A 26640-nucleotide genomic window follows, 5' to 3' on the forward strand; every position below is an offset into this window, starting at 1 on the left:
CGGGAGTCTGGGCCTCAGAAGTCTTTGCAGAATGCTTATGGCCAGGTTGAAAGCTGATTCTTGATTAGCATTAAATCCAGGCTGAATTTGAGACCAAGGTGCTCTGTAAGTTTCTCAGAATGCCATAAATAGATTATGGGTATGCTGAGATAATGTGAGAGCTGGGTGGGCCTGGCTGATCACTTCTGGCTGCATACTGTCTCAACAGGTTACTAGGTTAATCCAGTGTACCTCAGTTTGTCCCAGAGTGTCATACAAATATCTTTTTTTTTTGTCATGAGGTGAAAAGGTTAGGAAGCACTGCTGTTTAAAGATTATCTTTATTCCTAATAATTTTGTATACAAATTAAAAATGTAAGACCCAAATACATAATACAGAAGTGGTTCTTTAAGATCATTATTCTTTTGAGAATCTGATAAAGCCAAAATCCTTCTTCCCAGAACGCACCTCCACTCATTCATGCAATATTTTGCATAGAAATTCAGAGGGTTATAGAATCCCGGTAAAGTGTCTGTTCTGGAAAGATTATCAGATGAGTCAACATTTATTAATTTTGTAAGAGTTCATGTGCTTCTTTCTTCCCCACCCTTTCTCTAGTACAGCTTCAAAAGACCAAAGAACTGTCAAAGAAAAAATCTGAAGAAATGACTATACTGAACTCCCTTGAAGTTTTCTGGGGAACATGCAGAAACCACTACCCCCTCTAAGTGGTACTACTCCCAAGAAGCGCCCAGCTGCTCAGGGAGGGTGTGCTAATTACTGGCTCCAAGCACCACCTCCCCTTGCTACACCAATTGCGGGGCACTGGGAACCACTCACAGGCACAAGTGGTGCTCTGCACACCCTTCTTTGGGTGGGATGCATTTTTGGGTAGTGGGTATAGTACTAGGAGCCCCACGTCATCACCTTACAGTCTTCCCTTTCCACTGCAAGCACATGACCTTACTCATGTGTGTTCACCACTCCACACTTGCCACTAATCAAGTCAGGATTGTTCAAATGGAGAATAGGGGAAAGAAGAACACTTACATCAATTAATTTTAGCAGCATCTTTATTGCAACAAAGAACCTGTAATAAAATGCAACAAAACTAATGTTTTGCTTTACATGATTAAAAGCTATGTAGCTGAAAATGAGAAAACCCATAAACTTACTGGTGTGAGACATGCAATTCTTTTAATACAAGTCAATGCTTAAAGCAGCAGGCACTTTATGTCTAAAATTAAAGACCTGAACTCCAATTGCGCTGAATACAACATAAATCTGTACTTGGGTTATTAAAAACAAACATACAAACACTCCTTTTCCTGTCTGTGAGGGACTTCTGAAATGATCACCCAAAGCTGTCTCTCGACAAAATGAGGAGGAGCCAGCACCTTGCACTAACACGTCTCCATACTCCAGGCTCTGTGATGGACAGGCGAGGCTGGGAGAGGTTGGGAAGGTGGACGTCAGGGAAGTCTCCTTATTCCTTCATGTCTACTGGGAATGGACGCTAACACCTTGATTTAGACGGGGCCATGCCTCTTTCCTTACTTCGAGCAGCGCCAAGGCGGGCTCCCAGGCCTCAGCCAGCACACTATACCCTCGTCCTCAAATCCCTCCACTCCACCAAGGACACATTCAGTACAATTTCCATGAACTTCAGAATGTCATAAACTAATGAGAAGTACTGCTTCATTAATAAGCATGCTTAGCATTTACTTTAGAATGAAAAAATTAACCATTTTATGTTATCTTTAAAATGTTTCATAGGAATATATTAATAAATATTTCTTTAAAAATTTGCCTTTTCTACGTATTTAACTACCACGAGTCAGGACATCTGAATGGAGTCTAGTACTGACTGAACACCGGCCATGGGTATATATTCTTCTCTCTATAGATGTAGGTTCCTCTTCTAACAAAGAGTATTAGATTATATCAAAGATATAAGAGTTTGAAAAACATATGACTCCACAGTAAGGAGAGATCTTATGGGAATCATCCCACCCAAAGAGCGAACGATGTTACAGAGAGGTGGGGTACACCTTCCGTAAGGAAAACAACAGGGAGTGAAAAAAGTAAGCCTCATCACCTGTATCTCACTCTTTTAAGAAGCAATGCATGCACTGTGACTCCATCCTCTTGTATGAGGCTTTGAAAACGACCCAGGAATGGCACAGTCCAGTGTAAAAATTGCCTATTATTTTCTTAGTCCAGCTCCACTGTCTATAGAAAAGTTTCTTAAAGCAGTCCACAAATGCCTTGTTTTAGAACCACCTGGAAAGCTTCTTAGAAATACAGATTCCTGGTCTGCATCCAAATAAACCGAATCCAAATTTCTAAGAGGCTTGAAGACTGTATCTAAGTGTCCCAGATGAATCTTAGATTTTGAGTCCCACTGGCTGAACAATGCACAAGCGACCCTACCTGCCAGTGACTGAACAAGTGTGTCCATTCATCAAGCCTGCAAAAACGCTATTTCATGTTTAACCTCGTGCCTTTTGGCTCTCACCCAAACTGCCGCTATTTTTATATATTCTTGCCTTTTAAATTGTTGCTGTAGACAAAGGACCTGCAGGTTTAGTGATATTTCTACTGATTGCTTGAATTGATTATGGTGTCTTAAACATCAGTTTATAAAAACCGAATTCAGTCAAGCTGTCTTTCTGCAAGTGAATTCAGTCAGGTATTTCCCCTACAGAAAGAGACCGGCATTTAAGTGACCGAGAATCGTAACAGAAGCATTCCTCGTGACAGGAGGAAAGAAGGCAACATGCAAAAGGAAAACCTGTGAATTCCAGAGTGCATGAGGTTTTTTAAGGTTTGTTTTGGTAAAATAAGAGATGCTATTTTAAAGAAACAGCCTGAATGGGTGAAGGGCTTCAAATGCATAGCTAACAGCCACCGTCCGAACCATTTCTACCTGGCAGATTAGGTAAGGATGAGATCCCTGGGGCCAACCAGACCACAAAAAACCCGCTTTCGATCGTCAAATATATGCTTAAATCATGTGGGAAAATACTTTCTTGGGGAAGAAAAGTTACCCAAATCAATTTAATTTAACATTGAAAAAATAGAAACAAATCTTGACATGGGAAAGCACCATAAACAAGAAAATCAATACATACACAGACCAAAGGGGAAAGTGTGGCGCCTATGATACAGGACAAACATACAAACGGCAAAACCCAACCCCCTTCCCAAGGACAGAACCCCAGGTCACCCTGCCATTTCTGGACGCCTCCCACCTGCCATCTGGCCCCCGGTGAGGAAGCCCACCTCTGCCGCACAGTCACTGTTCTTAACTGAGGCTGGGCCCTCGGTGGGAGAAAGCTACTCTGTGTAGTGGCAAGAGAGAGAGAAGAAAAGCGATTTTCCCTGGAGCATTTTTTAAAAGTACTAGTAACAACTTTCCAAACACTGAGGTCTGTGATAAAAAGGGTCAAATTCATAGGTGCATCCTCTGCCCGTGGCTCCAATGTGACCCACCCCAGCACCCAAGACTCCAAGGGACAGACCCCAATCAGCACCTGAAAGCCTGTGAGCTCCCTTAGCAGTCAAGTGCTAGAGCTCACCCAGGAACTGTCATGGCCGTTCAGGAACTCGCTTATATGGGCTTTGAACACTGAAAAAGAGAGACACGGCTTGTTGGGATCAGTTTATGCTAAAGAGGTTGTTCTGGAAATCTCTTTAAGCTCATAATACCAAAATTATGCTCAAATGATTTAAAAAGGATGAAGGCAGTTTAAATTTGTAATGTTTCTAAAACTAAAAGAAAATAAAAAGTTAGAACTTAGAATTATGAAAGTAACTCTTAAGAACTTTTCCTCTCCTGAATAATATTAGTCTATAACTGTGTTGGCAAGAGAGTAATTTTTAAATTCTGGTTTCCTAACATTCTAGGAATTTAAATCTTACCTTCCAAACTTTTCATGAGTACCTATGGTCAAATGACACTCCTGCCCGGTTCTCAGGCAGGCCCTCGCCTCCCGCTGCCCGCCACGGCCAGGTCTCCCTGCCCCACCGCGCTTCCCGCTCGTCTCCCTGAAGCCCTGGAACATTTTATTTAGAAAATACCCAGTGGGAACTGGCACCGCTCTTTTCTGAAGAATACAAGTGAATGTGTACTTTTTTCCTTTTCCTAAAGGAAAAGAAATTGCCTATAAATATTCAAGCTCTAATAGTTTGATTAAAATTTTTCTGCCTGTAATTATCAGTATTATATGACTAATTAAATCCATGCTACGTAGTTACTCGCCTTTATGCGAAAGGAAAACTCACTCTGTCATATCATCGAAGAGAACTATTTATCCTAGATACAGTTAAAACTGGCTAAAGACCGGTCAGAGCCTGAATGGAAACAATGTAAGTGTCTCTAGGCGGCCACTATGTTTTCCTTGAAAAATCATTAATGACTGGTTAAGTCATAGGTTTAATAGTGATTAATCCATAACATGCCGGATACACCCCAAGCAATGAAGCATAAGCTATTCAATTACATTTAAGTGCTATCATCAAATCTGTAACTAGTCAGAGATTCTGGAATTGAACCAAACCAACCACTAATATCATCATATTTTAACAAACTCAGAAGTATACTGTAAAAATACACTAATTAAGTCCATGAGGTTTATAATGCTATTAAAAGTGAAAATAAGGTAACAGGGATACATAGTGCTAATGTCTTACTTCTGTCAGTAATTCTCAAGGTATTGCTGGATCCCTCAGAAAGGTCATTCAATTTTCTGTGTGTCTGGTTAAGGTATTAGATTACTATCCACAAGATGTAGATGTCTGCATGGCACCAAATACCCTTCCGGAAGTAGATGTTATGTGGCAGGAATCGAAATGTGATGATCAGTTCTACGCTCTCCATTGATTAAACCTCCTCATTTGGTTAAACAGCCAGTGCACACCAGAGTCCCACACAGGTCAGAACTATATCACTTTCAGAGCAGCAATGCGCGATCCAAGGTTTTCTTGAAGGTAGTGCAAAAGATGCAGTTCATAATGTTCTCCAGATTCAGGAACTCTTATGCTGTGTCTCTCCTGAGGATAGATCTTAACAACAAAAAATTAAAATATAAAAAATAAGAACTTAATAATATATCTCTTTCCAAAGCTTTCCAGAGATTCCCCCCAGGATTTATAACCTAGCGCACACCCTCTCAGACGTTATCTTAGACATCCTATCTAAAAGCCCCTCTCTTCTTTTTCAATTAATTTTTAATGGCATGTTATTTTGTATTAGTTTCAGATGTACAGCACAGTGGTTAGACAACCACACACTTTACAAAGTGGTCCCCTCGATGTTTCAAGAACCCAGCGGGCACCTTACATTACATCCCCGTGACTACTTCGTGACCATCAATCTGTACGTCTCAATCCCCTCACCTTTCTCACCAGCCTCACAACCCCTGTTCCCTCTGGCAACCACATCTGATGTCTGTATCTATGAATGTGCTTCTATTTTGCTTGTTTACTTTGTGCTTTAGATTCCACATATAAGTGAAATCATATGGTATTCTGTCTGTCTGACTTATTTCACTTAGCATGATGTCCTCTAGATCCATCCACGGTGTTGCAAGTGGTAAGATTTCATTCATTTTTATGGCCAAGTATATCTCACTGTATATACACACCACAGCTTTTTTATCTATTTGTCTACTGATGGCTCTTGGGTTGCTCCCATGTATTGGTTGTTGTAACTAATGCTGCAAGTGGGGTGTTAGAAAGCCTAGACAGATACATGCAAAAAAATTAAACTAGACCACCTTCTTACACCATATAAAGAATGAACTCAAAATGGATTAAAGGCTTAAATGTAGACCCTCTCCTCTTTTTATAATTCCCTACACGTCATTATGCTTATAGAAGGATTTTTGTGTGGACCAATGGTTCTTCAAGTGACATGTGCAGACTTCTGGGGTCTGAAGAAACACTTTCAAGGGGTACACTAGGTCGAACTGCTTTCAGAACAACTCAGACGCTATCTGCCTATATTCCCCGGGCCGGCCTTTGTACTGGTAATGTGAAAGCTGTGGGAATAGTGCTGGCGCCTTAGCTTGCGTCAAGGCAATGGCATTAAATGGTAGTAGAAGTCACAGTATTCTTCACCACCACAAACTTGCAGTAAAAAGAAAGATGCTAATTTCACTTAAGTCTCAGTAAAACTTAGAGTTTAATTTTATCACACTGCAACTCCTGAGTAGATGTCTTTTTAATACCCTGTGGTGGCGAAATGGAAGAGAATGCATAAAGCGCTTCTGCTATAGGCTGTCTCAAGAAAAACAACGTGTGCAACCGAGTTGCGAGCTGGGCTGGCACTTTCTAAATGGAACTTCATTTTTAACTTGAAAGAAGGGCTGGTGATTAATAGTGATTCGGATGTGGGCATTTGACAAACATTTTCTCAAAAATGAATGAAGTGAGCTGGTCACTTCAAGGACAACACCGGCAGTATTTGTTTACAATGATGAAATTTGAGCTTTTAAGAGAAAATTACAATTCTGGAAAACTTGAGCTTCTAGCTCATGAGCTTCCCAATATGAACTTAAGAGACTTTTCTGATGAGATCAGTGGAATTTTCATGTGCGGTTTAAAACACTGCATGACGAAACGAGTCAGCATTTAGAAGACTAGCATAACACAGCGGCCCAGGATTTTCCAGATGACCAATGCATGACAGAAGATCCATTTGAAATACAAGATCCAATAGGTTATAATGTAACAACACAGTATGAAAAACTAACAAATATGGTTCGGATTCCACACAAAAACTAACCTTCAGGACACTAACATTTGTCCAGTTTTATAGTATCAAAGAAGAATATCCACAATTATCTGAACCAGCTAAACCCTCCCAACTCCTCAATACGTATTCTGTGAGGCTGAAAACCGCAATTCACAACAGACAGCACCTGAAAGTTGCCGTGAGAACCCAGGTGTCTTCCTTATTAAAGCCAGACGTTAACGGGATTCACAAAATGTAAAGCAGTGCTATTTTTCTGAGTAAATTTTGTTTTGTTTTGGAAAATAGCCTCCCCTCCCCATAAAAATGTGATTTTTGTTAACATGCAATTGTTTATTATTGCTGTTTTTACATAAATAAATATTTTCACAGTTTTAATGTCTTACATGAGAAATATGACAGCCATCACCCACATAAACAAAAGCTGTTTGGTGTATACAGGGGCCAGAATGCCTGATAGCTGCTGCTGCAGACAAACATCTCATAGTTTACCCACAGAAATGACAAATGAGACAGAAAAGGAAAAAGTAACATTTTGCATTTCTTATGAGCATATAACTTATGTAAAAAGTAGAAAGGAGGAAGTGTTTCTCTTAAAATCTTTTTATTTGAGTAATGGAGCAATGTAATCAGGACCTAAAAATTCTCTTTACAACAATGAAATCAAGTAACATCTTGTCACTCTCCCAGGGGAGGAAGAAACGCAGAGGACAGTAAATGGGCCCCTGCAACTTTCCCATGATTACAGACCGAAAGCGGATACCAACACTCAAGTCGTGGAATCGGACAGGCAGGTTTTGGCCTAACTTCAACAGAACCTTAACTTTCATCCACCTAGAGGCACTGTTCCCTAGGCCTATCACCTCAATTCTCTTAAGCAAAGAATGGCCACAACGGAAAATTCAGCCCTACTCCATAGTTTATTTATTTCATTTCAAAGTAATCAATCACTAATCACTATTTATTTTTTAAATGTAGAAAACCAGCCCTGGCAGGTGTGGCTCAGTGGACTGAGTGCCAGCCTGAGAACCAAAGGGTCACTGGTTCCCTTCTCAGTCAAGGCATACATGCCTGAGCTGTGGGCCAGGTCCTTGGTTGGGGGCATGTAAGAAATAACCACACATCGATGTTTCTCTCCCTGTCTTTCTCCCTCCCTTCCCCTCTCTCTAAAAATGAGTAAAATCTTAAAAAAGAAAAAACAGTAGAAAACCTCACCTGTAAATCGTATGGCTTTCCAGCCCTCACTAAAAAACTCAGTAATATACTGGTGTGTGCAAAGTGGACATTCTCATCTAAGAATCCATGTAAGAGCAGTAAGCGATTTGGTCTGGAGAAACAAATATCACAGGATTAGGCAAGACAGACTCGCTTCCTTTAAACTAATCACAATGAACTACGTTAACTTCCTTACAGTGTAATGTTAGAATGAGGATTCAAAATTTTCTGTTATATCTGTAACACGTTAACCAGATGCTTTAAGTATGAAAGTTTAAAAAAATAAAAAGATCATGTGTAAATTTCCTATTAAAATATTAGCATACATCAATAACGATAGCATGTCCCTAGAAAAAGAAAAATCATGAACACTATTTGTAAAATAAAGCAAAAATAACTTTCCCATCTTAAGTAGTAGTACACTTCAACTTCCTTTAGCACGAGTGAATTGCTTCAAATATAATTTGTAGAAAAATACATAAACTGCCCTACAATTCAGCTTTGAGAAAGATCCATGCCATTCTAGTATTCTATAAAATATTAGTCTTGGCTACAGTATTATTAGTTTCCACCATTATTATTAAAGACAACTTTCAAAAATACAATTTTAAATTTATAATCTTAATTTTAAAGCCTGAACTTACTCAGAGGGGAACTTTTCTGCTTGCATGGCCACAGATCCTAAGTAATAGCCCTGTTCGTTCTGGTCAGGGTGGCCCATGTAACGTTCCGTGTAGCCTGTGTCATAGAAGATCCACAGGGTGACTGGGGCTCCGGCAATAGCAACCTGCACAAGGCAACAGTGATACTCAAGTGTGGTCCAGAAAAGAATGGCTAGCAATGAGAATCTGTACCTGCAAATTCACAAGCCAAAATTATCCTTAGGCTTTAGCCCAGGACTAGAGCTACATGGTCTCATGCCACTCAAAAAATCAAGGTGGAGTACCAAGGTCAATAACTTGATACTTTGTGCGTCAGTTAGCGTTTTGTTCCACAGGCATGCTGTACACCAAACCCTTAACCTGGGCTAGTTGAAATACAAACATGTTTGTTAAAAGGGTAGACGAACTAGAACGTATGAATGAATGCCCCAGTGTAAACTCATTCCTGCTACTGGGGGGAAATTGTGCAAGAAGGGTCTGTCGGCTTTACATACACAGGGAAAGCAGTCGTTTTCCAAAAAGCTTCTGTTGGCAGTACAGGATTTAAAACAACAAATGAGACATATTTGAACACTAAACAGTTACACTTCATTTTAAGGTTCCCACGCATAGTTTTATATTTAAATGTTACAATTACAATCCCGACAACTATAAGCATGGACAAATTACAACAGTTTTCAGAGTTCCTTTTGTGGTTACTTTATTAAAGGTTATCTGAATATACACAAAAGGACAAAAACCCTATCATTTTTGTTCTTAAAAATAATCTTTCACTGCGTAAAATAAAATCGAATTATTGAAATACAGGGTGGGGCAAAAGTAGTGAGTACACAAAATAGTTTATTCTTGTATTCTTATTTCTTAATTACTGGATTATTTTCCATGTGAACCACTATAGCCCTGGCTGGCGTAGCTCAGTGGATTGAGCCCAGGCCTGTGAACCACATGATCGCAGTTCGGTTCCCAGTTAGGGCACATGCCTGGGTTTCGGGCCAGTTCCCAGTGGGGGACCCATGAGAGGCAACCATACATTGATACTTCTCTCCTTCTCTCCTTCCCTTCCCCTCTAAAAGATAAATAAATAAAAATCTTTAACAACTATATACCTACTTTTCCCCATCCTATATAAAAAAGAAAAGCGCTACTCATAATTCCCACTCCCTTAACAACTGTAAGCATTTTTCTGTATTTTCTTCTAGCACATTTTTCTGAGAAGTTGTTTACAGAACTGTAACTATCATCCGTAGATTTAATAATTTGTCCATCTAATACAGATTTAATTCAGACCTATTATGTGTTAAGCACAGTGTTTAGCTGCTGAGGAGACAGTGATCCTGTGCATCTGAGTGACAGGTCCCTCGGAGCTTGCAGTCCAACAGTGAAACACGTAACAACACTCCACTGTGTGTGTGTGTGTGTGTGTGTTTCTACTAATCATAACTAAACCTCATAACCTCTGGCATCTGTCTACAAATAACCAATAACTGGTTACCAAGTTGACAAGCAATTTTTTAAAAAAATCTATTTAATATTCCAACTCTGTAAAACTTCAGAAAAATCAGCATCTTCCTCATATCCTCACCGTGTAGAAAATTCTATCCTTACAACCAAAAGTACAAGGGAAGCCACATACCCTGAAGACATCCGATCGCTGGATTAAAGCCATCAGGGAGAGGTATCCGCCATAGGACCAGCCATGGATGCCCACGCGATCTAAGTCGATGAAGTCGTACTGGGAGGCTAGATACTGGAGCCCTTCCACCTGGTCGTCAATTTCTATCTGTCCCTGTCAAGAAAGGGGGAGTATTTCACTGACTCTGATGAATGGAAGTCTCATTGTAGGGCTGCTTTTAAAGCTAATAAACGCTGGTGACTGAAAATACCTGTGGTTTTTAGATAACAATTCATGATCAATTGACATTCTGTCGCCCAAAAAACTTTTTAAAACTCTATTTAGAGACAGGAGTCTATAGCTTCTGTTGCTAGCCCGTCCTAGAGTTTAGTTATCCTTTAGCCATCAAGTTCTTTCCTGTTGCAACCCAAACTGCCCCTGGCCACCTGGGTTATTTCCCATTTCCATTTGTTCTGTTGTCTGCTAAGAGCCAGCCTCTTCCTTGTAACAAGCCTTCCCATACCCGAAGATGAAAAATTAGCCCCCTTAAGTGGGTGACTAATTTTATTTCTCCTTTTTAAAATGTAATGCAGTATAGTAGAAGGAATCACTCACGAGGCCTTATCCTCCTATCTCCCCACAGTCTATCTCTAGGAACTAAACATACTGTTTCTTTAAAGTCCTATTAAGTATTAATTCCTACCACCACCACCCTGTCTGTATTACTAGGCCTGCCAGTGCACACAATCTCTCTTCACTGAGTGAAAACAAAAATAAAAACAAAAAAAAAACTTACATGAGAATACAACATAAGGTCAAAGAACTGGCTGTGGGAGAAAATCCCCATGTCTTACTCAGCATGTCCAATACACTGGCAAACACAGTAACTGCCTTACTGTGCAAAAGGAACATCGGATTCTCATCATTTCCCAAAGCAGCAGAAAGGACATGGGACATCTCTAAAAGGTAGCATTTAAAGCTTCCTGTAGAGAGAAAGAGGCTTGTCACAAGGAAGGCACTAACCAGTTGGTTTCTCTCTTCACAGAGGACAGAACAAACCTCAATTATTCCTCTCAATAGTGTACAGGATGCTGAAAGCTTAACGGTGCTGCCATCCGGCTAAGCTGGATGTATGAAAAGCAAAGAGAGGCTATTTCTACATAAAAGTGGTTCTGTCTCAGCTCCCCAAAGTTACATGTAAGTAAACATGAGCTAGCCTTGTGAATATTAAGTTGCATCTTCCCTCCCACCCTCAAACTCTCTCACACACTCACACACTCCCTCTCTCTCTCATTCACTCAGAGCCCCTTCCTCTGACTCTCTCTCTGGGATTTCACCCCAAACAATGCACCAGAAAACGTGTCTTTAAAAGAAGAATGACTGTATGTTCACACACCATTTTATATTTAAAGGCGCCTTCGAATTTAAGCCCTCGGTGACAGGATCCCCTGTTGTCTATCACTACAACCACGTAACCCAGAGAGGCTAAAGTGTTCAAGCGGAAATACTTGACTCCTTTAAACCGGTTATTCACCAGCTGCACCTGAGGAAGAAATACAACTTCAGTGAAATTTATTTTATGGAAGCATACAAAAGCATAAGAGAGGCAGGACACTGCAAAAAGTAGAAAGCTTAAATTTTTAATATCATTTTTGCCTTTGAAAGGACATTTCTCTGATCTTGTGGGCAAAAACACTTAACATGAGATAGACCCTCTTAACAAAAATTTAAGTATACAATGTTATTATTAATCACAGGACAATGTTGTACAGATTTCTAGAACTTATTCATCTTGCATAACTGAGACTTTATGCCCATGTAACCACACCCCCAATTTATTTTTAAATTAACAAATTTTTTCATGTTTATGGTGCTGCTGCTTCTTCTGTATTACTCTATGTAGGATGGCTGATGTCGAGCCTGCAGGGAGCAAGCAGACTCCCGATTTCTCCACGTGTGCACTCCTTTGCCTCCGGTTCTGGCATGTCCAAACGCAGGGAACCACTGACTCCCTCCCCTCTGTGGGAGCGTGCTTCTTTTCTTTATTAAGTTTTTTTAGTTTTGTTTTTATTGTATTTTTCCATTACCATTTATTGCCCTTTTCTTTCTTAAGTTCACACTTAATTCAGGGCAATTACTGAACTAATGCCTTTAAAACTATAACCTACATATTAATTACATACAAGAGATTTAATCTATCCCACAGAAAAAGTTAGTAGAATGATCACTTCTGCCCTGAGGAACTGTGTCATTCAAATGATTCAGACAAGAATAACCAGATCGCTTTTCTTCCCTATGCATCTCTTCTGGGACTATCTCTGACCAGTAGAAGGAAAACTTAGTATTTTAATAAAATAAAACACCACTTTAAATAAAAACACCGTAACCAGTCCAGCTTCTTTTTTCCTGTTACGCAAATCAGTGCAAAAGGTAGAATAATTCTTAAATACCTTTATCTCCCTACAAACTGTCCTTCAAAGTGACTGGGAAATTAAATGTAGTTTAGTGTTTCACCAGAAATAAACAATCTAGTGAAAAGAGGACTTTAATAAGTGGGCAAAGAGTTACAGAAGTTCAAGGGTTAGTGAACACTAAGACAGATATTAAATAACAACAAAATAAACATTCTTTCAAGTGAGAAAGAAATTTTCTCTGACTGAAACCAATGGAAAAACCAAGCCAGCCAGTAGTTAACAGGAATCAACACTGGCCCTGGCTGGGTAGCTCAGATGGTCAGAGCATCGCTAAGGTTGTGGGTGTGATCCCTGGTCAGGGCACATTCAAGAATCAACCAATAATGCATAAATAAGTGGAACAACAAATTGATGTTTCTCTATCTCTCTCCCAATAAAAAAATCAATCAATAAAAAATTAAATAAATAAATTAGTAAGAACCCATACTGTCTTTACTCAATAGCTTCTGAGCATTTATTGGACTAGATTTGGGGAAAAGGGCAGAGAACCTTCTCTCTTTGACATTTGCATGTTAGTATCACTGGTCGTCCTGTTCCTATTCTTGTTCTCCTATACTATAGGACCTACAGTGTTCGCAAGGCAGCAGAGCAATGTTTTAAAAGTGTAAATCAGTTACGATTTTGTAGCTTAGCTCCTGCCACTGGTAAGGAGTTTAGAGCTATACTCCTCACCACTGTCTTTTGAGACCCTATATTATCTGACCTTTGGCAATTTCTCTAACCTCATCTCACACTATTTCCTTCCTTACACACTCCTTCCTTACACACTGTCCTCTAACTGTATTATCAACTATTGATTCTAACCCAAGGACCTTGACCTTGAAGCTTACTATTCCCTCTGTCTGGAACACTGTCCCCTCAGATCTTCAATGTGACTCATTCCTGCTCATCCTCTGCAGAGACCTTTCCTGTATCCGAACTCCCACCTTAGTCACTTTGCCATCCTACTTTTGAACAATTATTCATGGCACTTCCATTTATGAATTTTATTTTTTTCTCTACTTACTATTTTCTGAATTAAGCTCTGTAAGGGTAGAACATTAGTCTGACTTGTGAGAATAGTACTTTGTGCATAATGGGAACTCAATAACTTCTTCGAAACTGAGATAGAAGAATGATGTTTTTCCTTCCTACCAGTAGGAAAGAGGTCTGATGGGCAGAGGTTTTTCTTTTCTGTTTATTCTCTCCCTCTCTCAGGAAGCCGAAATAAGAAGCACTATGTATGGAACACAACTATGAAGATTTAAAGAAAACTACCTAATTTCTTTGCCTATAATCATATAAAGACGGCCCAAATGCCTGGTAAAAAAATTTCCCCCAGAGCCAGTGTTTCTGCCTTTGCAGTCTAGAGGCCTCTGCTACTTCTGGAAGGAGGTGCTTAAACATCATGCCCTTTGACACTGAGAATTCACGAGTGCCTTCAGAATCAACTCATCAAAACCTGTGTTCTGCTATCACCTAGTCTGCTCTTTCGTGCATTTACATTTGCAGAAAGTGTCTGGCACATAGGAAGCATCAAAAGTGCTTGTTAAACAGACATTTTTTAAATAGATTTCATTTATTTATTTTTAGAGAGCAGGAAAGAGAAGGAAAAAGAGAGGGAGAGAAACACCAATGTGTGGCTGCCTCCCACACTTCCCCTACTGGGGACCTTACCTGGCCCGCAACCCAGGCATGTGCCCTGACTGGGAATCGAATTGGCAACCTTTTGGTTCACAGGGCAGCGCTCAATCTGCTGAGCTACACCAGCCAGAGCTAAATAGACATTTTTAAACATAGTGCTATTACCAATGAAGAAGGTAAAGAACCAAGTCTTGATGACCTTAATGGGAAATATTTTTTGCTTTACTTTAGATTTTACCTTTGTTCTACTACAGACATGGTTGTATTTAGTGACAAAGTAATTCAACTCATGTTACAAGCTGTGGCATTTTGACCTGAATATACACCAAGAAAGAACATGGAACACTCCTATCATTTCATCAAACTTCACAAAGCCGTCAGAAAGACTTGGCTCATGTCAAGGAGCCTCTTCACAACCATCTCACATGGAGCCATCCAACCAGAGGACGAATGCTCTGCTCTCCCCGTGGGTGCAGTGCCAGAGGCACTCTACCTGCCAAGTCTCCCGGGGACATCTCCCTGCCAACCGCATGCCAGGTTCTCCCAAGGCCTTGCCAAATTCGAATGTTTCCAGAAAACACTTTGAAAAAGGAACTGTTTCTACAAGTACAGTTATATTCATCAAGCATTCTAAACAACTAAACAATTTTGATTTCATTGCAGTGACTAAGATTTTTTCATTATGGTAAAACATACATGACATAAAATTGCTCATTTCAACCCTTTTAAGTGTACAGTCCAGGGGCATTAAGTACATTCACACTGTTGTGCAATCATCGCTGCTATACATTTCCAGAATTTTTTTTGTCATCCCAAACAGAAACTTCATATCTATTAAATAGTAATCTCCTATTTCTCCCACAGCCCCTGGCAACACCTAGTCTACTTTCTATTTCTAAGAATTTGCTTATTTTAAGTACCTCTCACAAGTGGAATAATACAATATTTGTCCTTTTCTGTCTTGGCTTATTTCACTCAGTACAATGTCTTCAAGGTCACGTATGTTATATTCCCCCCTTTTAAGGCTATATAATATTTCATTATATACCACGTTTTGTTCACCCATTCACCTGTCAGTGGGCACCTGATTTGCTTCTAGCTTCTGGCTACTGTGACTAATACTGCAGTGACCACTGAAGTACCAGTGTCTGTTCAAGCCTCTGCTTTACATACACACCCAGAAATAAACTGCTGGGTCAGGCTGTAGTTCTGTTTAACTTTCAAGCAATAGCCATATTGTTTTCCATAGAGGAGTTCTAATTTCACCACACCCTTGCCAACTTTTGCTCTCCCCCTTTTTTCTGAAAATAGCTCTCTAAATAGGTATGATGTGGTATCTCACTGTGGTTTTGATTTGCATTTCCCTAATGACTAGTGATGTTGTGTATCTTTTCATTTGACTTAGACTTTTAAACTTAATTACTAATATAAGGTGTCTCTTAGTCTTAAAAGTCTAGATAACCAGATAGTTTTTATAGTATGTTTTTCACATATTTCATGTATCATTTCTTCACTGGAAAGGAAAAATACCCTTCTTACTTAGCCTTAATATCAAAATGATATAACAAAACATATAAAGCTTCTGAGAGTGTTCTGTAATTTTCTTTTGAATTTCTTTGTATTAAGCTTTTTTTTAAGGTAACAAAGATTTGGCCTCAAGTTTTTAACGGAAGTCTAAGTTAACTTTTTCATGATTTTTATGTGTAGATAACTATAATACAAATCATGTTGGTTTGTAAAACATACTTAATGATGGCAAAGTGATTTAACTTAATATATTAAATAGCTTACTGCTGCAATTTCATGGCTTATGTAGTTATTTTACTTCCATTTTTTGCATGGTTTAGAATCTAGATATATTTTCAGATACTAAATAACAGGATAGAACTATAAAGGATTTTTACTGAGCCCAAGAGTTAACAGTGTAAAAACAGTGCAATTATATTCTAATTTCTTCAATGGCTCAATGTAAGATATGTAATCAATAATAATGATTTAAAATAATTTTCAATTAACATACTCACCTACTCCAAATACTTTACTCTGATAGACAATAGAACTTGCTTAATACTCACATGCTATTATTTTATCTATTTATCTATTTATCAAAAATATTTTATTTCTTTATCTTTAGAGGGGAAGGGAAAGAGAGAAATATCAATGTATGGTTGCCTCTCGTGAGTCCCCTGCTGGGAACTGGCCTGCAACCCGGGCATGTGCCCTGACTGGGAATCGAACCGGAATTGTGTGGTTCGCAGGCCCACGCTCAAACCACTGAGCTATGCCAGCCAGGGCCACATGCTATTATTTTAATAAAGGAAAAAGAAAATCAAGGTTAAATTTCTTGCAGTGCTAAACAGTAGTATAATAGTTGCCTTAGCTAGGTAATAAAAGTACTCTAGTTTAAGAGATAGAGCCTTAGAATGAAGAGGACAGAATTCATCAAGTTACCACAGCTTTCTAAAAACAGCTATTCAGTTCCTTTTTATTTACCAAGAAATTTACTTAATTTCATTTCCCAAACAAGTTTCTATATATAGAAAACAGCATGTTCCCTTCCCCATGACAGTTACAGTCCTTGTTATAAACTAAGAAACTGACAATGACTTACAAATTAGATATCTGACAAACCCAGCTTCCTCAACTGGACAATTAGAACACAAGCTAGAGTCAGTAACAGCAGAGGCTCAACGAGGCTCAAATCTTAAACAACTGACTAGCCATTCAAAAAAATAAATAACCTGAAAAATTGTATATACATATATGAATGTGTGTGTATGTATATGCATAATAAAATGTACCCACCTGGGGACCACCATATATGAACAGCACAGTGGGGTATTTCTTTCCAGGCTGTAGATCATGAGGTTTGTAAAGCATCCCATACAATGTAAATCCAGTAGTACTTTCAAAAGAGAAAATTTCTGGAGGGGTATAGTCAGGAAGAGGACCTGCAAGGAAGTAACATTCAGAGTGTGTAAGAGGAGCTATTACTGGGAGCTCTACAATCTGAGCAAGGAAAAGGTAAATCTACAATCGACCTCACACACAAATACCTGACCATCTTCCCTTCAGGTGACAGGCAAAAAATTAAGCAACAACATTTGTATTTTTTTTAAAGATAGAGATTTTTTATTCTTTAGAGAGAGGGGAAGGGAAGGAGAAAGAGTGGGAGAGAAATATCAATGTGTGGTTGCCTCTCATGTGTTCCCTACTGGGGACCTGGCCTGCAACCTAGGCATCTGTCCTGACTGGGAATTGAACTGGCAACCCTTTGTTTCACAGGCCTGTGCTCAATCCACTGAGCTATACCAGCCAGGGCATGTATTTTAAAAAGAAAATCTATTAGGTTATCTATTTCAGAATTAAACACAGATTCTGAATAATCCTTGGTGCCTACGTGCAGTACTATACAAATACTTTGTGCTTGGTTCAGTGTAACTTATTGATTAGAACTGGAAGCACAAATTTAACTCAGTCAATTTAAGTTAGTTGCTCAAGGCAGGTGCTCAATAAAATCTGTTTCTGATTATTGAAGAATAAGTTTAACCAGAAGCCAGAAAAAAAGAAAAGTCATCGCCCTAGCCAGGTGGCTCAGCTGGATGGAGTGCTGATGTTTCTTTCCCTCCTCCTCTCTCTCTCCCCTATCCTCTCTCTCTAAAACCAATAAATTTATCCTTAGGCAAAGATTAAAATACACACAAACACACACACACGTGTGTATAAAAATAAAGTCACGAACAGTCTTTGTTTGTGACTTTGGTTTACCAAAGCTATACAGACCTATTTCTAAGTCTGTGTATATTGGATGAGGTTACTGTTTAAGCAGAAACCATCACCACATTACAAATTCTACTTGCTCCTGTTAGAACAATTTATACTAATTCTTAATCCCTTGCAAATATTAATGCATAAAATACCTAACAGAAAAAAAATTGGGGATATAGTGGCTTAAAAGATACACAAAATCAGTCCATATTTTATGTTTAAGAGATTAAGCATTTTTCCCTGGCTGGTGTGGCTCAGTGGATTGAGTGCTCGGCCTGTAAATCAAAGGGTTGCTGGTTCGATTCCCAGTCACAGCACATTCCTGGGCTATGGGCCAGGTAAGGTCCCCAGTAGGGGGCACATCAGAGGCAACCACACGTTGATATTTTCTCTCCCCTTCCTTCTCCTTCCCTTCCCCTCTAGCTAAACTAAATAACAATTTAAGCATTTTAAAAATAAATAATTCACAGTATTCTTCATTCCCATACAGAACAAGTGTTATATCTTTAATAAAGATGGCCACTGTAAGTGTTTTAAAAGTTTAGGGAAGCTGCCAGCTGGTTATTACCTAAAGATGCAGCTTCACTGCTCAATGAATATGACTAGTTCAGGGCACATTATCCTCAAGGTCACTTGTTGATCTGGGAAATCATCCCAAAGTGTGAATAAATGGCTTCCTGACTGATATACTATTTTATTTGTTTTTTAAAAAAATATTTTATTTATTTATTTATCTTTAGAGAGAGGGGACGGGAAAGAGAAAGAGAGGGAGCGCTAAATAGTAGTATAACAGCTGCCTTAACTGGTAATAAAAGGTAATAAAAGTACTCTAGTTTATGCGTGGTTGTCTCTCATGTGTCCCCTACTGGGAACTTGGCCTGCAATCCAGCCCTGACTGGGAATTGAACCAGCGAACTTTTGCTTCACAGGCCCGTGCTCAATCCACTGAGCCACACCAGCCAGGGCCTATTTTAATCCTTCTTTCAAAAAGGCCTTCCAGCCCTAGCCAGTGTGGCTCAACTGGTTGGGGAGCATCCCGCAAGGCAAAGGTCACTGGTTCGATTCCTGGTCAGGGCACAGGCCGAGGTTTTGGGTTTGGTCCTCAGTCAGGGCACATAAAGAGGCAATCGATCAATGTTTCTCTCTTTCTCTTTCTCCCTCCCCTTGCCTCTAAATCAATCAATCAATTGAAAAGGGGTACCCAGCCTGGCTGAGGTTCCTAACATAAAAAATAGAAATAAAAATAAAAACAACACCCATGTTGCTTGGTAGTTGATTGACTAGGAGGGGTGGGCTCAATCAGAAACCCAGCAACTCAGGAACAGGCAGTGGTGCAGACAGACATGGGACAGAGACAGGAAGACTCTGCCCAGGAAATGTGAACACACACACAGGCTTTAGAGCACTAACGTATGAATGACTTAAGATCGGGTTTAGAGAAATGAGTACCTGCTGAGTCCAAAATGGTGGCCCAAAATTCCTTTGTTTTGCAAGTTGGGTCATCTTCAGGACTTGACAGCTTATAAAGGGTCACAGAATGTGGATTCTTCTGGTTACTGTACTTACTTATAAAGAAGTCACAATGCTAAAGAAAGGAGAAACAGTTACTTTTTTCACAGGAAAACTAACAAAGGTTATCTGCTACTACATCTGCACTGATGCTATAGAAGAAGTATAAGAGTCTGGCCATTTATGTACATACACAATGCTGAAGTAAAGGCTAAACTTTTCAAAGTTTTTCCTAAAAGAATCAAACTTCTGCAGGCCAATTTTGCCAATTTTCATATTACTGCAAAGGAGTATTACATAAGTAAAGGTTTTTTCATATGACAGGAAAGCCTTTTCAAACAAGGACTTAATACCTGGCTGATGCAGCAAGAGTGGGAATAGCCACGGTCGGTTAGCCTTGTCACTTCTCCAGGATTTACATAGCTGACCACATACAGGTGATGTTCTAAAGGAGAATCTTTGGTGCCTTCAAAATATACCAGCTTTCTGACTTCATCAACCTGGATCTGCCAAAAGGACAAGATAAAAATCAGTGCTCGCATGACCTTGGCAAGGTCAGTAACTTAACCAACGATCCCCAATTTTGTTCGGAATCATTTGAGCCACCCTTTCATTTGTGCCTCTTTAAAAAAAATTTTCTAGCCCTCACTGGTGTAGCTCAGTGGATTGAGCTAGGGCTGTGAACCAAGGGGTCACAGGTTCGATTCCCAGTCAGGCCACATTAGAGGCAACTACACACTGATGTTTCTCTCCTTCTCTTTCTCCCCCTCCTCTCCTCTCTATAAAATAAAAAACTTTAAAAAACTTTCCACAAATGTTAATAAACTTGTCAGTTTGTTTATGACTTGTCGTTAAGAACAAAATTTACCTAGAAGAAAAAAGGACATAAGAGTCACACACTATTGGTAGAATTTCCTATATGGTCAGAATGTGTACTTTTCTTAAAATACAAGTATTCCATTAAAATGACAACCCTCTACAGAAAAAAAACCCCTGTCATATTTCAGCTTAGGTCAACCATTCAAGCACACTTAACAGTCTAACTTTAGCATCCTACATATTTCTCAGTGCAATATTATCTTAGACAGTATTTTTTAGTCTTTTGTACAGATTTGCAGAAACGTTTTATCTGTTGGGTTGGGGAATGTTGAACTCAATCACAGTTTCAATATTGTTATAGTTTATAAACAAGTATCAATAACACCTTTTAAGTCTTCATTCAGAACTCAAAAAAACTGCAGTAAATTCACAAATTCACTTAATATTTTTTCCTAATCACGAGATTCTAAATAGATGCCTTCTACTGTTTCTTTAAAAAAATTTTTTTTAAAGATTTTATTTATTTATTTATTTTTTAAGAGGGGCACGGAGGGAGAAATAGAGGGAAAGAAATATCAATGTGTGGTTGTCTCCTGCATGCCCCCTACTGGGGACCCGGCCCACATCTCAGGCATGTGCCCTGACTGGGAATTGAACTGGCGACCTTTTGATTCACAGACCAGCACTCAACCACTGAGCCACAGCAGCCAGGGCTCTTTTAAAAGTCTTTCACCAGCCTACTCAAACAAGTTTAATAAAATTCAAAAAATTTTTTTACAAACCAAAGAAAACACAGATATTTTTCTAAAAGCAAGTATTTTTAAATGTCACATTTTCTCCAGGAAGCTTCTTCAATAAACACAATTGAGATATACAGAAAGGATACAAGTGATAGGAAAAGGAAGAACAAATATTCATGAAGTTTCAAAGGTATGTGTTAATCTGTGCAAAAAGTAGGGACTGGTTCTACTCTTGTCCTAGCAGTTGGGAGGCCTTTCAAAATTGAAAAAATAACTGGTTAATTCCTCACCCCCTCACTGTATTCAACAGAAGCATTAAAACCACCAGAGGGGTTATTAAACAGCTTGCTGAGTCCCACTATCAGAGACATTTTGGTTTAGGAGGTCTGGGGTGGGCCCCAAGAATCTGCATTCCTAAAAAGCTCCCAGGTGTTGCTGATGTGCTGCTCCTGGTCCAGGGACCACACTCTGAGAACCACTGTGAACAATTAAGGGGCACACAAGCTTTACCAGTCTCAAATTCTTACTCAATTATAGCCATTAAAAATCTTTGGGTGGGAATAAGGACACTGGCAAAAGTAGAGAGAAAAAAGTAACAACAAAAACAAAAAGCGGCCCTGGCTGGTGTAGCTCAATGGATTGAGCACCAGCCTGCGAACCAAAGGGTCGCCAGTTCCATTCCCAGCCAGGGCACATGCCTGAGTTGCTGGCCAGGTTCCCAGTAGGGGGTACGTGAGAGGCAACCACAGAATGATATTTCTCTCCTCTTCCCTTCCCCTCTCTCTAAAGATAAATAAATCAAATCTTTTTAAAAAAAGATTTGATTTATTTTTAGAGAGAGGGGAAGGGGAAGGAGAAAAGGGAGAGAAATATCAATGTATGGTTGCCCCTCTTGTGTGTCCCCTGCTGGGAACTGGCCCGCAACCCAGGCATGTGCCCTGATTGGGAATTGAACCGTGATCCTTTGGTTCACAGACCCACTCAATCCACTAAGCTACACCTGCCAGGGCTAAATAAAATCTTTTAAAAATATAAAGCAAAAATAGAAAAGAAAGAGACAAACACATCACATAAATAACCGTGACATAAACAAAGAAGAAAGTTGATGCACATAATGGTAAGTAGTAGAAAGACATTTAAGTTGACCAAATAAAGTTCAGGTCAATGTAAATACAACTTTGGCGGTTCCTTAGGTATTACCCAACCATTATACTGCATGAAGTTTACATTAGTATAATTTTTTGTTAATAAAACTTAGAATTCCACAAAAAAGATTTTTCTCAGTTGACAATAACATCCAAGGTCCCTAAACAGAAAACAGGAAAAAAAAGGGTATATAACCAGAGGGCCATCTGAGATCTGAGTGAAAATTAACCTAAAGGTTGCCTACGATATTCTACAGTTTTTACCAACAAAAACAAACCTGGGACCTGGATCTTCATTCTCCCTCCTTAGTCACCTTGGGGACTATGAGAGACTTTTCTTAGTAACCAGTATATACAATGCTTCAATAAACCTCCAAATCTATTTGAGGAAATCACAGGCCTTCACTAAATCCTGGTATCACGCAACAACTTAACTGTATGTATCACACATACAAAGGATGGAGTTCTTAGGGAGCTCACAAAACTGACACCTAACTGAAGGGTGAAACAAACCGAAAGTACTATGAAAGGCAAAAGAAAAAAACTGCAATTCATTTAATAATCACAGAAACCTATACGCTAAGAGTGAAAGAGAGGGTGGACTTCCCTCCTTTTCCCTATCAATCTATGCTCTCTGTATAACATCACTCTTTGCAGATGGTGGATGAAACTGAATTTGTGAGATAAGATAAACAGGCAAATGAAAGGGAATTACGACTTCAAAAGTAGTAATGTAATTTCTAATGCAGAAATGACAGAAGTAGTTTGTAAGAGAATTAAAAATAATTTTCATCGCGGTTCGATTCCCAGTCAGGGCACATGCCCGGGTTGCAGGCCAGTTCCCAGCAGGGGCCAGTTCCCGGCAGGGGATGCACGAGAAGCAACCATACATTGATGTTTCTCTTCCTCTTTCCTTCCCTTCCCCTCTAAAGATAAATAAATATTAAAAAAAAGAATTTTCACACTATATCTTAATTTACAATTTTTATTAGACTTTTCCTTCCCTTATTAAGCAGCAATAGTATCTTTGAAAATGGTGATCTGTAATAACCTGTCCACATCTAATACCAGGGCTATAAAATGAATGAGATTTGTAATTTAAGATTCTTCTTTTCCGACAACTTGAGTTCTTCTAGGCCTGAACTTAATTTTTCAAAACATTGGGGTCATACAGAGTTACACTACTGATTTTCAGTAGCAGACATTTACCAAACATCAGCAGAATAAAGGGACATACATTAGATCCATGCCGGCCAAGAACTTCCCATTCACCGCTGGTAACTGCTATTTCTTCTTTGATAGGACACTTGAAATCACCTAAAGATAAATATAGTTGTAATTCAGCACTTCATACTAAACTATAAGCAAATGAAACAATAAAGAATAGTATTCTGAACTCTTTTTGTCCAAAAAGGTGCATTTAAAATGTCGAGTCATATCTGGGGTAATGAAGATGTTTTGAAACCAGCCCTGGCCAGGTAGCTGGGTTAGTCGGAGTGTCACCCTAATACTTCAAGGTTGCGCGCCCGATCCTGGGCCAGGGCACACACAGGGGTCACCTGGTGAATGCCCCAATGGGTGGAATGACTAATCCATGTTGTTCTCTCTTTCTCTTCAACCCCTCCAAAGCCAATAAATAAAAAAGAAAAAAAAGAAAATGTTTTGTAACTAGTTAGAGGCAGTGGTTGCACAACATTGAATATACTAAATGTGGCTGTTAATTTTAAAATGGTTAATTTAATGTTATGAGAATTTCACCTTAATTTTTAAAAAGAGGCCTACAGTTAAAAAAAAAACCCTCCAAATTATGAGTCTTCACAATACTCTGGAGTAACCATGGAACGATCCATGTAAACAAAGTGAGCCCTGGCTGGTGTAGCTCAGTGGATTGAGCGCGGGCCTGTGAACCAAAAGATCGCGGTTCAATTCCTAGTCAGGGCACATGCGTGGGTTGCAGGCCAGTTCCCAACATGGGGCTCACGAGAGGCAACCATACATTGATGTTTCTCTCCTTTTCTCCTTCCCTTCCCTTCTAAAGATAAATAAAAAATTAGATAATAAAGATAATTTAAAAAAAAAGAAAGTGAAAACACCAAAACAGATTCTCACGGCAAAGCCAGAACTTGAAAGCACCTGTATTCGAAGACTTTGGTTAGACAAACACAATCTAACAGGTCAACAAGGCATTATTTTTCTAGAAATGCAACAAACTACTTTAAAAGCCACAGGAGGAAAATTTTAATGAAATTGTTCATCATTTGCCCAAAACAAATTGGGTATTAGCATATTAAATGCCAACGTGCCCCACTCGCCTTTACGAACTTCTGTCCTGGTAGACGAAGCTCTCTCAGTGGTTTGAGGAGCAGGTTAAGAAACGGAAACTATTTCTCACTGCCTAGCTACTGCTAACTCCAGCCGCAGAAGTGATGGCTGCGGGAAGGCCAAGATGATGAGCAGGTACTGGGTCTTAGCTAGTACCACTCAAGTTAGACACAAAAATTCAACCTAGTACTTTACATATGATGGCCAGAAAACAAATATTATTTTATATACACATATATAAAACAAGTACTAATTGTTTTCACATTATAGCCACTTAAGGAAGAAAAGAGAAAGGAGGAGGAAAATAAAGTGGACATTAAAGGAGAAAGACTTGGAGCAAGACAGATTAAGAAAAAAGGAGGGAACCAGAAAAAAGAGGTAGACAAACAGAAGGGCCCGGAAACAGAGGGAACAGTGGCTAGGTGTTCTAAGATGCATATGAACTGAGTAACAGCTCTTCTTTTAAATTATCATCTTTTTATTGTCGTTCCCTAAGTATTTTTAGCTAGTTAACTACCATCCACAGCTCTCCGACCAGTCTTTATTGCTACACTATTTAGAACTCAAAAAATGGAGTTCATTTCTGAAAAACAGAAGGTTTGGCAGCACAGTTTCACACTAAGGGCCACGTTAAACCAAGGCTCTGAGGAAAGAAACTCATCTTAGACATATAAGATCTTGCCTGTTTTTAAAATAATTAGGCTATGCAAAGGAGTGCCCATCAGACTGTGAGTGGATTTCTCAAAAGAGACCTTACAGGCAAGAAGGGGCTGGAAAGAAGTATTCCAAGTTGTGAAATCTAAAGACCTACAGCCAAGATTACTCTATCCAGCAAAGCTTTCATTTAGAATGGAAGGGCAGATAAAGTGCTTCTCAGATAAGGTCAAATTCAAGGAGTTCATCATCACCAAGCCCTTATTATATGAAATGTTAAAGGCACTTATCTAAGAAAAAGAAGATAAAAAATATGAACAGTGAAAGGACAGCAAACTCACAGTTATTAACAACCACACCTAAAACAAAAGCAAACTAAGAGGACAACTAGATGGGGAGCCGAACCATAGAAATGGAGATCACATGGAGGGTTAGCAACAGGGAAGTGGGAGGAGGAGAGGGGGGAGAAGGTACAGAGAATAAGTACCACAGACAGTAGGTAGAAAATAGACAAGGGAGGAGGGCAGGAATACTATGGGAAATACAGAATCTAAAGAGCTTGTGACACATGGACATGAATGAAAGGGGGGAATGGTGGGGGAGGGGTGTGCAAGGTGGAGGGTAGTGAAGGGGGGAATGGGACAACTGTAATGGCATAATCAATAAAATATATTTTTTAACAAAGAAAAAAATAAAATAATTAGGCTAAGGAAAGGAATGGAGTCATAGGTAGGATTTACTATGCTAGTCCTAGATACAGCTGTTTCCCAAACAGCAATATTTAAAAGGTCATGCTGAGTGCTGGCTGGTGTGGCTCAGTGTATTGAGCACCGACCTGCACACTAGAAGGCTGCCGGTTCAATTCCTGGTCAGGGCACATGCCTGGGTTGCAGAGGCCTCGTGTTGGGTTGGGGGCATGCAAGAGGTGGGTAATTGATGTTTCTCTCCCTCCCCTCTCTAAAAACAAACAAACAAACACAAACAAAACCTTAAGAAAATTCCTTTGTCCTTTTTAAAAAAAGACCACACTGAAAAAACAAACAACCCACACTTCTCCAGAGATATTCAAATGGCCCATAAGCATATAAAATGATGCAATGTCACCAGTCATTAGCGAAATGCAAGCCAAAACCACGATGACATACTACTTTATACCCATCATGGCAGCTATTAAAAAAAAAAAAAAAACCCTAGAAAATAACAAGTGTTGGCAAAGATGTGGAGAAATGGGAACACTTGTTCACTGCTAACAGGAATAGAAAATGGTGCAGCCACTATGGAAAAGAATATGATGGTTCCTCACAAATCTAAAAAATACAATTACCATAAGATCCAGCAATTTCCCTTTTGGGTATGTACC

The 26640-nt window shown here is 39.3% G+C and overlaps 1 protein-coding gene and 1 non-coding gene across 8 annotated transcripts in view; both read right to left on the minus strand.

Moving 5' to 3' along the window:
- Nucleotides 1-1035: 1035 nt before the first annotated feature.
- DPP8 (dipeptidyl peptidase 8) overlaps nt 1036-26640 on the minus strand; it is a 61563-nt gene continuing 35958 nt past the window's right edge. For 4 of the 7 annotated variants that reach the window (XM_037054145.1, XM_037054148.1, XM_037054147.1 and 1 more), the window contains exons 13-21: nt 23542-23621; nt 19954-20106; nt 19541-19676; nt 17129-17274; nt 11623-11769; nt 10248-10400; nt 8597-8739; nt 7953-8064; nt 1036-5047 (exon numbers count right to left, since the gene is read on the minus strand). In XM_037054145.1, coding sequence (XP_036910040.1) covers nt 4925-5047; nt 7953-8064; nt 8597-8739; nt 10248-10400; nt 11623-11769; nt 17129-17274; nt 19541-19676; nt 19954-20106; nt 23542-23621 — 1193 coding nt within the window. In that variant the 3' untranslated portion in view covers nt 1036-4924. Of the gene's footprint in view, nt 5048-7952; nt 8065-8596; nt 8740-10247; nt 10401-11081; nt 11210-11622; nt 11770-17128; nt 17275-19540; nt 19677-19953; nt 20107-23541; nt 23622-26640 lie in introns of those variants that run through there. The other 3 variants (XR_005067611.1, XM_037054150.1, XM_037054151.1) reach the window with 3 other exon arrangements.
- Nucleotides 12122-12256, minus strand: LOC118992660 (small nucleolar RNA SNORA38). Its single transcript, XR_005067679.1, has one exon. It is a non-coding gene; the product is annotated as a small nucleolar RNA SNORA38 (small nucleolar RNA).

The sequence above is a fragment of the Sturnira hondurensis genome, unplaced genomic scaffold (genome assembly GCF_014824575.4).
Source record: "Sturnira hondurensis isolate 20B ecotype Veracruz unplaced genomic scaffold, ASM1482457v3 Scaffold0008196, whole genome shotgun sequence".
Taxonomy (NCBI): Eukaryota; Metazoa; Chordata; class Mammalia; order Chiroptera; family Phyllostomidae; genus Sturnira; species Sturnira hondurensis.